We start from the raw sequence: 16,516 nt of genomic DNA, 5'->3' as shown, positions 1-16,516 counted from the left end.
GTTTAGTCCAAGTCAAATGCCACGTCAGCACTCCATTAGACCACGTAGGACATAAACTAACGGTCATAGACAGAAGGATGTAAAGTAGAATGTTTCGCAAAGTTTAGGGACGAAAAACAAACTTTTGAAAGTGTAGGGATGAAAAACAATTTTTTGTAAAAGTTTAGGAATGAAAATGATACTTAACCTTTTTTTGAGAAGGAAAATAATACTTAACCTATAGTTTAGAGTTGTAGCATTACTCGTAAAATAAAGAATAGAATGTAGGATGTTGTAAAGTGTTAATATAAAATAGATAAATAGCTTATTAGTAAGATAAAACACATTTTTCTTTATTGCATAAGCAGATGAAAATGCTCTGAGGAACCAAGAGGTCAAATCGTATTATAAAGCTTACAATCTTACTTCCTGTAGCCCTTATGTATGTATTCTACTTAGCTTTATTGTAAAAGTAATTGTTAGTGTACCTACTTGTTACACACATTGTACACACAAGTGTTTTTTTGAATAGAAAAAGTGACCGTCTAAAAAAACTTAAACAATTGAGAATATAGTAAAAAGCCTTATCATGTCCCATTCTCTCTCTTTTTCTTCCGCTTCCGCATCTCTCTCAACCATGCATGCATTTAAGGCCAGTGTCAAGAAGTGATTTCCGCTAATACAATATTACTTTAGTTGTCATATCTATATATTATATATAGAATGGATCTTACTACATCCAAGTTTGAAGTAAAGAACAATACTCGAACCTGGATCCTTTAGATGTCTTGAGTTTGATACAAGAAAACAAAAAGAGAAAGGTGGGTGCTTCAATGATAGAAAAAAGGGCAAAAAGCATTGTCTATATTACTACTTCGCATGAGTAGGCGCACCAAGCCCCTTAATTAACAAACCACACTTGGTGTGTTGCCGAACATTAGCTTCTAGAATTATACCTTCTCAACCTTAGTAATGGCTAATCCACCTTCTCAGCCGCCAAGACACTCTAAGATACTTCGATACATTGCTATAGTATTGCTAGTCCTGATTGTCTTGGTGGGTCTAGCTGTGCTCATTACTTGGCTAATTATTAAGCCCAAGCGATTTGTTTACACTATTGAAGAAGGTTCAATCAAAAACTACAACTTAACCAAAAACCACCTCAATTCCACCTTTGAATTTGCCTTAAGATCCTATAATCCCAACTCTAAAATCTCTATATACTATGATTCAATCGAAGCGTCGGTGGAATATGACGATCAAACCATAGCGTTCGAGGTGGTTGATCCTTTCTTTCAACCTCATCGAAATGTGACGCGTTTGGATTTGAAGCTCACATCTCAATATGTGCCACTATCGGGGTCGAATTCTAAGGACATTGCGCTCGAGAGGTCATCAGGGGAGATAGAAATAGCAGTTATGTTGAAGGCAAGGATAAGATATAAGGTGGGAATGTGGAAATCTAAAGATCGTATTTTGATTATTTGGTGCTCTCCCGTTCGGGTTCGCTTCTCTAGGCCGAATAATTTCGAAAGGACATACTGTGATACAGAACTTTGAGCATTATTGTGGTTTCTATTACTATGTTTATTTCTATATTGTTTTGTGAAATGGTTTTCCATGATTGCCATGAAGTCATGCTTAAAATATATATGTTTTTTAATTTCATCCTGGATGTGTGTGTGTGTGTGAACATTCTTGCAGATTTGAATTAGAAGATTTCGAATGAAACGTGACAATTTCTCTAGGATTTTGTACATTTTTGCTCGCTACTATTAACATTTTTCATTTTTTTTTCTTAAGTGGATGAAATTCTCTAAGGACTCAAGAGGTCAAATAGTATTATAAAGCCTATATAGGGTTAATTCTACCTCCTGTAGTCCCTATATATATATATATATATATATTGTTAGTTTTTAGACCCTTTAAAACACAATTGAATTAACTTATGTAATTAGCCAAGTTGTTACTTAGTCCAAATTAACAAATCTAGGTTATCACAATCATAAAGATCATATCATGCAAAGCAGCGGAAAGATAAATAATACAAAGATATGATCACCCAGGAAACCAAACCGGTAAAAACCTAAGGAGGATTTAACCTAGTTATCCTCAAGGTAAAAAACAAATCCACTAAAAAGAATCGAAATTCATATAATAAGACTTACAAGCCCCCACGCTCGACTTCTTATTGCTACCCATCAGTAGAACTTACTGACACGACCACGTGTAAACTCCGAATCCACGGACTCCTTCTTTCTTTGGCCTTTGTAAAACACAAACACCCACGTTTGTGACTTTGAGATTCCACTCAAAGGTTTAGCAACACAAACTCTCCTGTTTGTGACTCCAAGATCATCCTTGAAAGTTTAGATCATCAATACCTTTGATGACAAGAGAAGGCAGCAACTTTTACAATACCGGATCTTGAGATTCTTCAAGGAATAGCACCGGTAGAAGACATAAGAGAGCTTTTTAGGAACAAAACCCTAAATACAAAAGAGACACATTCTTTTTTCTCTAAAAAGCCTTATAAAAACGTGCTTAGGGTTTCCTTTATATACTGGGAGAAGTAGATTAGAAACCCTAATCCTAAATGGGCTTGAACTGCTGTTTGGGCTTAATTAAAATTCTACAGATACGACTTTCGATCGATCGAGTCTGTCTTTCGATCAATCAAACCAGACAGATTATGAAATCTTCTTCCTGCAGCTTGTATGTTCTTGAATCTTGACTTGAATCACCTTGAGTATTGTCTAATAATACTTATAGACTCTAAGATCTATATCTAAACAAGTTTGTGTTCATGATTTGCCAATTGTTCTAGACATTTAGAACCTAACAAACTCCCCCTTTGGCAATTTGTGACAAAACTTTCATACAAAATGAAATGCTCAAATACAAGAACAACCCAATACAATAAAATGCTCAATTACATCACAAATCCCAATCTAAGACTCCTAACCTAGAAGTTGCAAGAAGAGGTAGAAGGTCTTGATCGGAATGCACTTGTCTTTCCTAAAACACTCAACAAACACATCACCGCATGTGTGGAAAGAAAGACATATAAACAATAATATGAAACAAAATATAAAAAACAAAAGTAAATTCTAACTCTCCCCCTAAGTTAGATACATCAAAAAGTTTTTATATTCTCTTCCTAAACAAAACAAACAAGTCATCTATGTCTCCCCCTTTTTGTCACGTATTGACAAAAACTACCTAATCAGAAGGTAGACAGAAAACATACGCAACAAAGTAAGAGAAAATAGAGACAACTCCTCCTAAGAACCACAAGGGTTAAAAAAAATTTCTCTCCCTATAAAAATAGGAAAAACAAAACAAGTTTTGAGAAAAACAGTTTTGGGGAAAAATAAAGGGGTTGGGGATAAATAAAAAGACATAAACCAAGTTAAAAAAAAAAACCTAAGTTGAGGATACACATGAAGAAAAAATATTCTCTCTTTCAATAAAATGCAAACATGGCACTATGTGACCCATAAACAGTTGCATGAGTAGAGAAAATATTTGCACATTGATTATCCATCATAGTTCTTAAGAAAATAATTTTCTACAATTCACACATAAAAATAGCATATACTAGAAAGTACATAACTCAAAAATTAATCAATCAATTTTTAAATCAAGTTGAGTACCCAATTTAGCAAAGTGTATGCATGTTATGTGTGAAAACAATGAGAGATATGATTGCAAAACTGCAAGATGGATATAGAAACAATGCAATGCATGTGAATCCTAAACATAAATGATGCATGGAAAAATCAACTTTTTGAAAAATAGAACAATTTAATGCAGAAACTCCTCAAAGCACAATATTTCATGAATGAAATGCATGAGTATGAGATTAAAAGTTTTTCAAAAAAAAAAAAAAACACTTGAATTCAACCCAGATCTTACAAAAACAAGATTTTTTGATCAATTTGTCTCCAAAACTCAAATATTAAAGACATTTTATGTAATGACTCAAGGAAAAGTGTTAGCCACATCTGCGCTATACCTCAAAAGGATTAGTTGCAATTGAAACTCCTTGTAATTGTTAATAAAGCCCAGATTTACCTAGTAAATACCCGATGTGGGACTCATCACACACCCACACACATCACACCTAGGTAATTAGCCAAGTTGTTACTTAGTCCAAATTAACAAATCTAGGTTATCATAATCATAAAGATTATATCATGTAAAGCAGCGGAAAGATAAATAACACAAAGATATGATCACTCAGGAAACCAAATCGGTAAAAACCTGGAGAGGATTTAATCTAGCTATCCTCAAGGTAAAAAGCAAATCCACTAGAAAGAATCGAAGTTCATACAATAAGACTTACAAGCCCCCATGCTCGACTTCTTATTGCTACCTACCAGTAGAACTTACTGACACGACCACGTGCAAACTCCGAATCTACGGACTCCTTCTTTCTTTGGCCTTTGCAAAACACAAACACTCCCGTTTGTGACTTTGAGATCTCACTCAAAGGTTTAGCAACACAAACTCTCCTGTTTGTGACTCCAAGATCACCCTTGAAGGTTTAGATCATCAACACTTTTGATGATAAGAAAAGGCAGCAACTTCTACAATACTGGATCTTGAGATTCTTCAAGGAATAGCACCGGTAGAAGATATAAGAGAGCTTTTTAGGAATAAAACCCTAAATACAAAAGAGGCACACTCTTTTCTCTCTAAAAAGCCTTATAAAAACGTGTTTAGAGTTTTCTTTATATACTGGGAGAAGTAGATTAGAAATCCTAATCCTAAATGGGCTTGAACTGCTGTTTAGGTTTAATTAAAATTCTGCAGATACGACTTTCGATCGATCGAGTTTGTCTTTCGATCAATCGAACCAGATAGATTATGAAATCTTCTTCTTGCAGCTTGTATGTTCTTGAATTTTGACTTGAATCACCTTGAGTATTGTCTAATAATACCTATAGACTTTAAGATCTATATCTAAACAAGTTTGTGTTCACGATTTGCCAATTGTTCTAAACATTTAACATTTAGAACCTAACATATATCATACTTGGATTTATGCTACTTATTGCACATGCTGTACACACATTTTTTTTTACTAAAAACTTGAATTTGTAAAAAAAAACTTATTTGTATATTGCAAGGACGGACCTAGAATTTCAAACTAAAGGGGTTGAAGTATAAGCCAAAAAAAAAAAAAAAATTTATTATTATTTTTTACCTTGATTCTTTCCATCATATAGGGTTAAAAAAAAAAATTTATTATCATTATTACCTTTTGGGTTATTATAAAATGTATGTGTTTATTTGGTATTAAGACTTTCAATTTAAATATTTAATCCTTTTGTTTATTTGGTATCATTATTTTTTGTTTTTGTTAAATTTTTGGGCTGAGCAGTTGCCAATTGAGTTGAGCTGATTGGGGGAGGGGTTTAAGGTTTTGGAAAAGGGAGTCCATATCGAGCGGTATACCGTTTTGAAATTACTGCAGTTATATATATATATATATATATATATACACATATATTGCCAAAGGCCTTGTAACTGAATTGACACTTTCTCATATACAAAGTGTTTGGGGGTTTAGGGGGGGAAATAGTTCAAGCTGCGGGTTTAGCAGCATGTTGTATTTATTTCTCAAAAAAAAAAAAATATAGACATATATTTAACTTATATAAATTAATATATTTAACTTTTATAGATTAAAATCTATTTTCTTAATTTTTTTATGCAAACATGTCCAAATTATTTTAAGCCCAAGCCCATCAAAAAACAAATTTTCATGAATTAGAAAAATAGAAAAGGCTGAAGACTTGTCCAATGTCGCCCATTAAATTTGTTTTTTAAATAAATAAAAAAGTAAAAGATATTTAAGATGAAATAGAGTTAGTGGTTGACACTTGACAGTAAACTCATTAATTTTTCAGTAGCATTTTCAAAAAAGTAACATAAAGGACATTTAAGAAGAAAGATAGTAGAAGTTGGTACTATCCATTGGTAGGATTGTCTATGGGTCAGATTTGGGTTGATCGGGTTTGGGCTCAACCCATATCTGACTCGACCTAGTTGGGTGGAGCAGCAACTAACCACTCACCGACTAATAGATTGGTTGGATCGGGTAGATTAGACCTTCAGCGGGTGGTGGATAGGTTAGTCGGAGTCATAATTCTGAGAAAACGGCGAGAAACGACGAGAAGACAGTGAGATTTTGCCAGATTCGATGAAAATCTCCCAGGATTCTATGAGATTTCGATAGATTTGGTTGAAATCTCACTAGATTCGATGAGATTTCGCTAAATTCAGTAAAAGCTCACCAGATCTACTTGATATCTTGCCGGAATCTGGATTTTTTCGTTGGAATTTGAGTATTTTTCAGTTGGTTCGGGTTTTTCGAGTTTTGGGGGAGGGAAACTGAAATCGACCTGCTAGAGTCAGTTTTTGGTGGTGAGGGCCCACTGCTGATCACTAGAGTAGTTGGATCGGCTGGCGTTTGATTGGATCCGATTGGTTTCTTTGAGTGGATCGGGTCTTCGGATGGGTTTGGACAACCCTATCCATTGGTTTCTCAATAGAGCAAAAATGCAGAAAGAAAGAAACAATGGCAAAGGGCGAGGGAAGAAAAAGAAAAAGAAGAAATTCAATGCAAAGATAGCGAGTTGAACTCTGATAGCATCTAACCAGTAGTGAGCCTAGTGGCTGGAGCTTCAAAAATAGTGAAAGAGGCATTGTAAAACATAAGTACCAAAATTTCAAATATATTATTAAAAAAATATATTATTTTTCTTGGACTCAAGGGGGGTTGGGCCCCTCTAGGTATATTATATATAAGGACAAAATTTAGGTACAGTTCTTTAGGTGTTGTTCCCTAGGTTCCCCTCTTAGGATTTAGCTATGTGATTACTTAACTAAAAAATATACTTCCAACTTATGAGAAAAAATCTATATGGAAAATCTTAAAAGGGGAACCTAAGTATTGTACCTAAATCTTACTCAGTTAGGGGTGTCCAGCAGACCCGGTGACCCGCTCAACCCGGCCAACCCGCCCGATTCCGACCCGCCACCACCCGATCCGACGACTCCGGCGGTCGGACGCGGGTTTCGAACTGTCAAACCCGACCCCCGGCGGGTCGGTTGGTGGTTTTGCATTTCAAAACCCGTGAAACTCGACCCGAACTGATACCTTTAACGTTTCCGGCGAAATATTACGCAACCCAAACCAATCTCCGATACCTTTAAATGTTTCCGGTGAAATATTAAGCAACCCAGACCAAATCTCCAAACCTTTAACGTTTCCGGCGAAATATTCAGCATACCAGATCAAAGACGGCGAGATCTCGACGTTATTCGACGAAATCTAGGCCAGATCTCGACGGATCCGGCCATATTTCGGCCAGATCTCGTCGAATCTGGCCAGATTTCGGCCAGATCTCGCCGGATCCGGCCAGATTTCGGCTTCGGCGATGAAACCCGAAACCGACAAGACCAGAACCGAAAAATCCGGCCAGTCGTCCGGGTCGGTTTCGGGTCAAATTTTAATCCACCCGATTAATCGGGTCGGTTCCGGGTTGGGCACAAACCCGACCCGGCCTGACCCGTGGACACCCCTAGTATAATATATAGTGTTAAGTGTGTAATAAATACCGCTTTTATCGTAATAAATGATAGGCCAAGAATGTATTGATAACTTGTGATAAATTAATCAATTAATTAGTCATGTTAATTAATTAATTCAATTACATGCAATATGCGTGATAGCACAAACAAATCACCAACTAAATTAAAGTGCAACAGAAAATAAATTGACATGGTGATTCGTTTACAAATGGGGAAAACCTATACGGCAAAAACCCCATCGGGTGATTTTAAGGTCACCACTTCCGAGAATCCACTATTTTTACAACAAACGGTTACAAGTAAAGAAATTTCAATATCTTATACCAACCTACAATTGAACCCTTATCCCAATACCTAATTAGACTTGTTTTGTAATGACAATCTCTCATTTTAAAGCACGGCTCCCAGTACGTGACTAACCAATTCGATGCGTGGATCTCAGTTTACGGCTTACTCACCAACTTAAGAAGGATGTTGGCTGCAAAGTTTTTCCGTTCATCACACAATGAAGATCACGAAACTCCTTGGTTACAAAACCCTATGGTGTACAAACACAATAGCTTCTTCAAGAGAAAGATGAACTAGGGCAAATTCTGTTTCCGGTCACAATTTGCATGAACACAACTTTGCTTCACACTCGCGCAATCTTTTTTGATAGTTCTTAAAAAAATTCTTATATATGATTATGGTTGTGAGAAAAGAAAGCCCAAACATGTATTCATGGATTGAAGTGAAATCAACTCTGAAAAACTGATTTTCATAAACCTCGATAGATAGCTCATCTGTCGAGAAGCTATTGAGCATCGGGTTTTAGTAGCCTTTTAAACCTCGATAGATATTAACTGTCGAGTTTTAAAATCCAGCACTTCTTTACTTGTTTCTTGGACAGACTTGCATGACTTTAGCACTTAATCTTGAAACTTTACTTAATCTTGAAACTTTGTCCATTGAAGCATTAAACACATCCTAAATCTACCAAATTACAAATAAAATGCGTTTTGTCAAAGGATTAACCAATTCTATATTGACATATATTCCTAACATTAAATCACATATGTCCTAACAATAAACAATTGAGAATATAGTAAAAAACCTTATCATGCCCAATTTTCTCTCTCTTTTCTTCTACTACTTCCGCATCTCTCTCTCTCAACCATGCTGCATTTAAGGCCAGCGTTAAGAAGTGATTTCCGCTAATACAATATTGCTTTAGTTGTCATGGCTATATATTATAGAATGGATCTTACTACATCCAAGTTTGAAGAAAAGAAAAATACTCGAATCTGGATCCTTTAGATGTCTTGAGTTTGATACAAGAAAACAAAAAGGGAAAGGTGGGTGCTTCAATGACAGAAAAAAGGGCAAAAGCATTAATATTGTGTATGTTACTACTTCACAGTTCACAAGAATAGGCGCACCAAGCCCCTTGATTAACAAACTACACTCGGTGTGTTGCCGAACATTAATTAGCTTCTAGATTTAAACCTTCTCAACCTTCGTAATGGCCAATTCAACTTCTCAGCGCCCACTAGGAGCCCAGCCAATTCCCTCTAAGCTATTTCGATACATTGTTATAGTATTGCTAGTCCTGACTATCTTGGTGTGTCTAGCTGTGCTCATCACTTGGCTAGTTATTAAGCCCAGACGAATTGTTTACACTGTTGAAAAAGCTTCAATCAGACACTACAACCTAACCAAAAACCAACTCAATGCCACCTTTGAATTTTCCATAGCAGCCTCTAATCCCAGCTCTAAAATCTCTATATACTATGATTCAATCAAAGCATCGGTGAAAAACATGAAATATCTTGAAACATCTAAAACCACCATAGCTTCTGAGGTGGTTGGTCCTTTCGTTCAACCTCATCGAAATGTGACCACTTTGGATTTGAAGCTCCTAGCTCAAAATATGCCACTATCGGGGTCGGATTATAAGGACATTACGCACGCGAGAACATCAGAGGAGATAGAAATAAAAGTTTCGTTAGATGCAAGGGTAAGATTTAAGGTGGCAATGTTGAAATCTCGAAAACGCACTCTGCATATTCGGTGCTATCCTTTAATAGTTTCTTTCTCTAGGCCCAAGAACTTCGACCCGAGAAACTGCACTAGTGAACGCTGAGCATTATTGTGGATTCTATTACTATGTTTATTTCTAGATTGTTTTGTGAAATGGTTTTCCATGATTTCCATGAAGTCATGCTTAAAATATAGTATATGTTTTTTCATCCTGGATGTGTGAGTGTGAAAATTGTTGCAGATTTGTATTAAAAGATTTCGAATGTAACGTGACAATTTCTCTAGGATTTTTTACATTTTTGCTCGCTACTGTTAACATATTTCATTTTTTTTCTTAAGTGGATGAAAATTCTCTAAGGACTCAAGAGGTCAAATAGTATTATAAAGCCTATTGCAAATGCTGTACACAATTTATGCTACTTATTGCAAATGCTGTACACAATTTTTTTAAAAAAAAAAAAAAAAAAAAAACTAAAAACTTGAATTTGTAAAAAAAAACTTATTTGTATATTGCAAAGACGGATCTAGAATTTCAAACTAAAGGTGCTGAAGTATAAGCCAATTTTTTTTTTATTTTTTATTTTTTACCTTGATTCTTTCCATCGTATAGGGTAAAAAAAAAAAAAAAATTATTATCATCATTACCTTTTGGGTTATTATAAAATGTATGTGTTTATTTGGTATTAAGACTTTCAATTTAAATATTTAATCCTTTTGTTTATTTGGTATCATAATTTTTTGTTTTTGTTAAATTTTTTGGTTGAGCAGTTGCCAGTTGAGTTGGGCTGATTGGAGGAGGGGTTCAAGGTTTTGGAAGAGGGAGTCCATACTAAGTGATATACCGTTTTGGAATTACCGCAGTTATATATATATATATATATATGTATGTATGTAATATATATATATATATATATATGTATGTATGTATATAACTATATAGACATATTTAATTAAAATCTATTTTCTTAATATTTTTATGTAAACATGTCCAAATTATTTTAAGCCCAAGCCCATTAAAAAACAAAATTTCATGAATTAGAAAAATAGAGAAGGCTGAAGACTTGTCCAATGTCCGCTCATTAAAGTTATTTTTTAAATAAATAAAAAAGTAAAAGATATTTAAGATGAAATAGAGTTAGTGGTTGACACTTGACAGTAAACTCATTAGTTTTTCAGTAGCATTTTCAAAAAAGTAATATAAAGGACATTTACGAAGAAAGATAGTAGAGGTTGGTACTCTACGGGTTAGATATGGGTTGAGCTCGTAGATCGGGTCTGGGCTCAACCCATATCTAACCTGACTTGGTTGGGTGGAGCAGTAACTAACCCCCACTGACTGATAGACTGGTTGGATTGGGTGGATAAGATCTTCAGTGGGTGGCAGACGGGTCAGTCGGAGTCATAATTCTGAGAAAACGGCGAGAAACGACGAGAAAATAGTGAGATTTCGCTAGATTCGATGAAAATCTCCTCGAATTCTATGAGATTTCGATAGATTCGGCTGAAATCTCACTACATTTGATGAGATTTCGTTGGATTTGGTCAAATCTCACTGGATCTACCTGATATCTTGCTAGAATTTGGATTTTTTCGTCGGGATCTAGAAAATATTCTCTGGAATTTGGATTTTTTCATTGGAATCTAAGTAATTTTCAGTTGGTTAGGGTTTTTCGAGTTTTGGGGGAGGGAAATTGAAATCGACCTACTAGAGTTGGTTTCTGGTGATGAAGGCCCACCGCTAATCACTAGAGTAGTTGGATTGGTTGGCGTTTGATTGGATCCGATTGGTTTCTTCGAGTGGATCGGGTCTTTGGATGGGTTTGGACAACCCTATCCATTGGTTTCTCAGCAAAGCAGAAATGCAGAAAGAAAGAAACAATGGCAAAGAGTGAGGGAAGAAAAAGAACAAGAAGAAACGCAATGCAAAGATAGCAAGTTCAACTCTGATAACATCTCATCGATAGTGAGCCTAGTGGTTGAAGCTTAAAAAATAGTAAAAGAGGTGTTGTAAAACATAAGTACCAAAAATTTCAAATATATTATAAAAAAATATTATTTTCTTGGACGCAAGGGGGGCTGGCCCCTTTGGGTATATTATGTATAAGGACAAAATTTAGGTACAGTTCTTTAAGTGTTGTTCTTTAGGTTCTATTTTTAAGATTTAGTTATGTGACTACTTAACTAAAAAATACACTTCTATCCCATGAGAAAAAATCTACATAGCAAAATTTTAAGAGAGAAATCTAATGAACAGTACTTAAGTGCTGTACCTAAATCTTGCTTTATGTATAATATATAGTGTCAAGTGTGTAATAAATACTGCCTTTATCGTAATAAATAATTGAGAATATAGTAAAAAACCTTATCATACCCAATTTTCTCTCTTTTCTTCTACTACTTCCTCATCTCTCTCTCAACCATGCTGCATTTTAGGCCAGCGTTAAGAAGTGATTTCCGCTAATACAATATTGCTTTAGTTGTCATGGCTATATATTATAGAATGGGTCTTACTACATCCAAGTTTGAAGAAAAGAACAATACTCGAGTCTGAATCCTTTAGATGTCTTGAGTTTGATACAAGAAAACAAAAAGAGAAAGGTGGGTGCTTCAATGACCGAAAAAAGGGCAAAAGCATTGTCTATATTACTACTTCACAGTTCACAAGATTAGGCGCACTAAGCACCTTGATTAACAAACTACACTGGGTGTGTTGCCGAACATTAATTAGCTTCTAGATTTAAACCTTCTCAACCTTCGTAATGGCTAATTCAACTTCTCAGCACCCACTAGCAGCCCAGCCAAGACAATCTAAGCTACTTCGATACATTGTTATAGTATTGCTAGTCCTGATTATCTTGGTGGGTCTAGCTGTGCTCATCACTTGGCTAGTTATTAAGCCCAGACGAATTGTTTACACTGTTGAAAAAGCCTCAATCAAACACTACAACCTAACCAAAAACCACCTCAATGCCACCTTTGAATTTTCCATAGCAGCCTCTAATCCCAGCTCTAAAATCTCTATATACTATGATTCAATCAAAGCATCGGTGAAAATCATGAAATATTTTGAAACATCTAAAACCACCATAGCTTCTGAGGTGGTTGATCCTTTCGTTCAACCTCATCGAAATGTGACCACTTTGGATTTGAAGCTCATAGCTCAAAATATGCCACTATCGGGGACGGATTATAAGGCAATTGCGCACGCGAGAACATCAGGGGAGATAGAAATAAAAGTTTCTTTAGACGCAAGGGTAAGATTTAAGGTGGGAATGTTGAAATCTCGAAAACGCACTTTGCATATTCGGTGCTATCCTTTAATAGTTTCTTTCTCCAGGCCCAAGAACTTCGCCCCGAGAAACTGCACTAGTGAACGCTGAGCATTATTGTGGATTCCATTACTATGTTTATTTCTAGATTGTTTTGTGAAATGGTTTTCCATGATTGCCATGAAGTCATGCTTAAAATATAGTATATTTTTTTTCATCCTGGATGTGTGAGTGTGAAAATTGTTGCAGATTTATTAAAAGATTTCGAATGTAACGTGACAATTTCTCTAAGATTTTTTACATTTTTGCTCGCTACTACTAACATTTACTACAAAGATCAAAGATGCAATCCACTTCTATTAGTATCAGACTATCAGTACTGTCCTTAATCTAATGATGTGAGTCATTACAAGTACAACATCTAACATTTGTGAACTGTGTCGTGAATCGTGATCATCATCAATTGATGTGCAGTTTAAACTTGTTCAGTAAGTGAAAGACCATATGGATTATTTAAAAAACTTGGGTACGTAGTTACACGTAAGGGCCCAACGGCCTTTTAAGATGAGGCATAGATACTTTGACAGATGATTGTGAGCTGTGATAATGTTATTGCTTTAGTGCTTTTCGATCTAAAACCAGTTGAGAGGGAAAAAGCAAATAAAAGTAAATAGTTCTAGGAGGGCTTTGGAGTTTGGAATGCCTTGGAGGAAAAGCAAGAACAATCAATTAAATATACACCAGAAATCATCTCCTTAATTTGAGTTGTGTTAATGAGCAGAAATTTGCAAAATGGTACAATAAAGAAAACGATCTATATATTATATAGTAGCGGTTAATGTACAATTATAAAGTGTCCATCATTTACATGTAAGAGTAGGTTTTTTATTTTTATATTTTATTTTTAGGAAGAATAATTAATTGTTGAGACAACATAAGTTTTGATACTTATTTATTGTAAATGTAGTAAAAAAAAATAATAATGAATTTATACACACAAAAAAGAATCACACAAAAAAGTGTTGATTTGTTCTTCTTGAAGAAAAACTCAGTGTGACAAATTCTTAGACTGAACAACCTCCCAAAATCATATTATAGCATCAACCTTTGTGTTTTAGACACACAAAGAGGTTCATGAACAATATTTTTATAATACATTTCCTTTCTATCGATGAAGCAAAAATACCATTTGATAGAGAAGCGGAAAATAATCCATCTCCAGCTCGTCCAAAGGTTTTGTCCAGAGCTTACAGCGCAGGTTGATCCAAGAGTTAACCCAGAAGAAGGAGAAACGTCCATCAAACAATAGCGCTACTCTATAAGTTAAGTCTCCCATGGATGATATGATCGTCCATGAAGGTCGTCCATGAGCAGCCATCAGATATCCTTGGACGACCAAACAGTCCTATACCGGATGGACGATAGCACAACACTTGAATAAGTTGACTCCCACTGGCGGTTATAGTTTTTATATCCGTTGAGGCAGTTGACCCCGGATGTGTTGGCTTCCGCAAATCTTGGGGAGGTTATTGGACAAATAACCGCCCCAGGCTCCCTATATAAGGGACCGGTCTGAACCCGACAAAGGTAAGTTTTTTCTCTCGGACACATTTCCAAAACACTTGGAACTTATTCCTCTACAAATCTAACTTCTCCATCGGAGGGGGTTCGACCGGTCTTCTCCGGTCTCCTCTTTGATCGCATTTTCTTCCTTGCAGGCCATCAACCGCTTGAACAGCCCACCGAAGCCAGGCCATTCTACCTTACTGATTTGGAGCATTATCAGTTGGCGCCGTCTGTGGGAAAAGCGAAGGTTGTTTTACGACTTTCTTTTCCGCGACAAAAGGGTTAGGATGGTCAGGACCAGGTCGAGGGCTACTAGCCCTGGCCGTCAGGGAAGCAGAGGCGCTTCAAGTGATCCTCAACGTGATCGCCAATCTGCACCAGTCATGCAGACGTCATCCGTTCAGAATATGCAATCCATGGCGGCTGCAATGGCGGAATTGACTCGCCAAAACCAGGAGTTAAGGATGGAGATCACTCACAGGAGACAGACACGTGAGGAACATGCAGGGCAGACGCAAGGCCATGGTGACACACAGAATACTGAGATTGGAAGTCAGTTTAGAGGCACCACTTCACGGACAGTGCCACACTTGAAAGAGGAGATGGACCAAATGAAGAAAGTCATGGAGGAGATGAAGGAGAACATGAGGAGAACGAATCCTATAGAGGATTTGGTCCACAGGACTGACTCTCCTTTTACGGCTTCCATCAATGGCCACCCTCTACCATCAAAGTTCAAACTACCTTCCTTGGACTTGTATGATGGGACGCGTGACCCCTTCGATCACATTGCAACATTCAAGACAACAATGCACCTTCAAGGGGTCCCTGATGAAATCATGTGTCGAGCCTTCCCTACTACCCTTAAAGGCCCGGCACGAGTTTGGTTCAGTAAAATCCCCCCAAATTCCGTAAGTTCTTTCGAAGAGTTAAGCAAATTGTTTGTTAACAATTTCATCGGGGGACAGAGGCACAAGCGCTCTTCGTCAAGCTTACTGACCATAGAACAAGGGGAGAACGAAAGCCTGCGGTCATTCATCACTCGCTTCAACAGAGAAGCCCTTAGTGTGGACGAGGTGGACGACAAGCTTCTACTGGCAGCCTTCCACAACGGGATTAATTCGGATTTATTTATCCACAAGCTATATGAGAAGGAGCCTCAAACCATGGCCGAGCTCGTCCATTCGGCTCAGAACTTCATGAATGCAGAAGATGCAATCATAGCCAAGAAGAGGAAAAGAGCTGAAAGGATGGAAGCGCACCCAGCTCGACACTCAGAACAAGCCCCTCGTCCAAAGAAGGGATGGACGGAAGATAGGAAGGAACGAGATAGCAGGAAGACAGGTCCCTTGGGAAGAAGCCAGAACTATACGCCCCTGAATGCTCCACTTAATCAGGTGCTCATGCAAATCAAAGACGATCCTATTTTAAAATGGCCAGAGAAGATGAAAGGGGATCCCAACAAGCGCAATAAGAACAAATATTGTCGCTTTCACAGGGACCATGGGCATGACACGGATGAGTGTTATGACCTAAAGCAGCAAATAGAGAACCTTATCAGACAAGGAAAGTTGAAGCACTTTGTTGGAAGGGATCGTACAGATGAGAAGCTGAAAGGCAAAATGGAGGAATCATCCCGGCCCCCACTAGGAGAAATAAGGATTATCGTCGGAGGGAGCTCGACGGGGCAATCTTCCAAGTCAAAGAAGACGTATCTCAAAGCGGTACAAAGCGTCCAGCTCTCTGGACGATCACCAAGGACGAGACCAATGGACGAGCCAACCATTTCCTTCACCGACGAAGATGCTGAGAGGATCCATCACCCGCATGATGATGCGATCGTCATTACACTGCTCATTGCAGATTATACAACCAGGAGAGTGTTAGTTGACAACGGAAGTTCAGCAGACATATTGTACTACCCCGCCTTCCAACAGATGAGGCTTGGACGAGATCAACTTCGTCCAGTATGCTCGCCACTGATAGGATTTGGAGGAATGAAGGTGCAGCCTGTGGGTACCATTACATTACCAGTTGTGGTAGGGTCATACCCGCAACAGATAACCAAGGAAGTCAAT

General features: G+C 37.1%; 3 protein-coding genes across 3 annotated transcripts; all 3 read left to right on the top strand.

Annotated features, from left to right (window-relative positions):
* The first annotated feature begins 859 nt into the window (after nucleotides 1–859).
* Nucleotides 860–1,726, top strand: LOC126722849 (uncharacterized protein At1g08160-like). The gene has a single exon (XM_050425997.1). It carries the CDS (start codon nucleotides 952–954, stop codon nucleotides 1,537–1,539), a length of 588 nt encoding a protein of 195 aa, XP_050281954.1. The 5' UTR covers nucleotides 860–951; the 3' UTR covers nucleotides 1,540–1,726.
* A 7,248-nt stretch (nucleotides 1,727–8,974) lies between these two features.
* On the top strand, nucleotides 8,975–9,887 carry LOC126722842 (uncharacterized protein At1g08160-like). Its single transcript, XM_050425986.1, has one exon. The coding sequence runs from the start codon at nucleotides 9,086–9,088 to the stop codon at nucleotides 9,704–9,706; it is 621 nt and encodes a 206-aa protein (XP_050281943.1). The 5' UTR covers nucleotides 8,975–9,085; the 3' UTR covers nucleotides 9,707–9,887.
* Nucleotides 9,888–12,259: 2,372 nt separating this feature from the next.
* Nucleotides 12,260–13,172, top strand: LOC126722834 (uncharacterized protein At1g08160-like). The gene has a single exon (XM_050425976.1). The coding sequence runs from the start codon at nucleotides 12,363–12,365 to the stop codon at nucleotides 12,981–12,983; it is 621 nt and encodes a 206-aa protein (XP_050281933.1). The 5' UTR covers nucleotides 12,260–12,362; the 3' UTR covers nucleotides 12,984–13,172.
* Nucleotides 13,173–16,516: the final 3,344 nt, after the last annotated feature.

This window comes from Quercus robur, chromosome 1 (genome assembly GCF_932294415.1).
Source record: "Quercus robur chromosome 1, dhQueRobu3.1, whole genome shotgun sequence".
Lineage (NCBI taxonomy): Eukaryota > Viridiplantae > Streptophyta > Magnoliopsida > Fagales > Fagaceae > Quercus > Quercus robur.
Note: the sequence above shows the minus strand (reverse complement) of the source record. Positions and strands in the feature narration are given on the sequence as shown.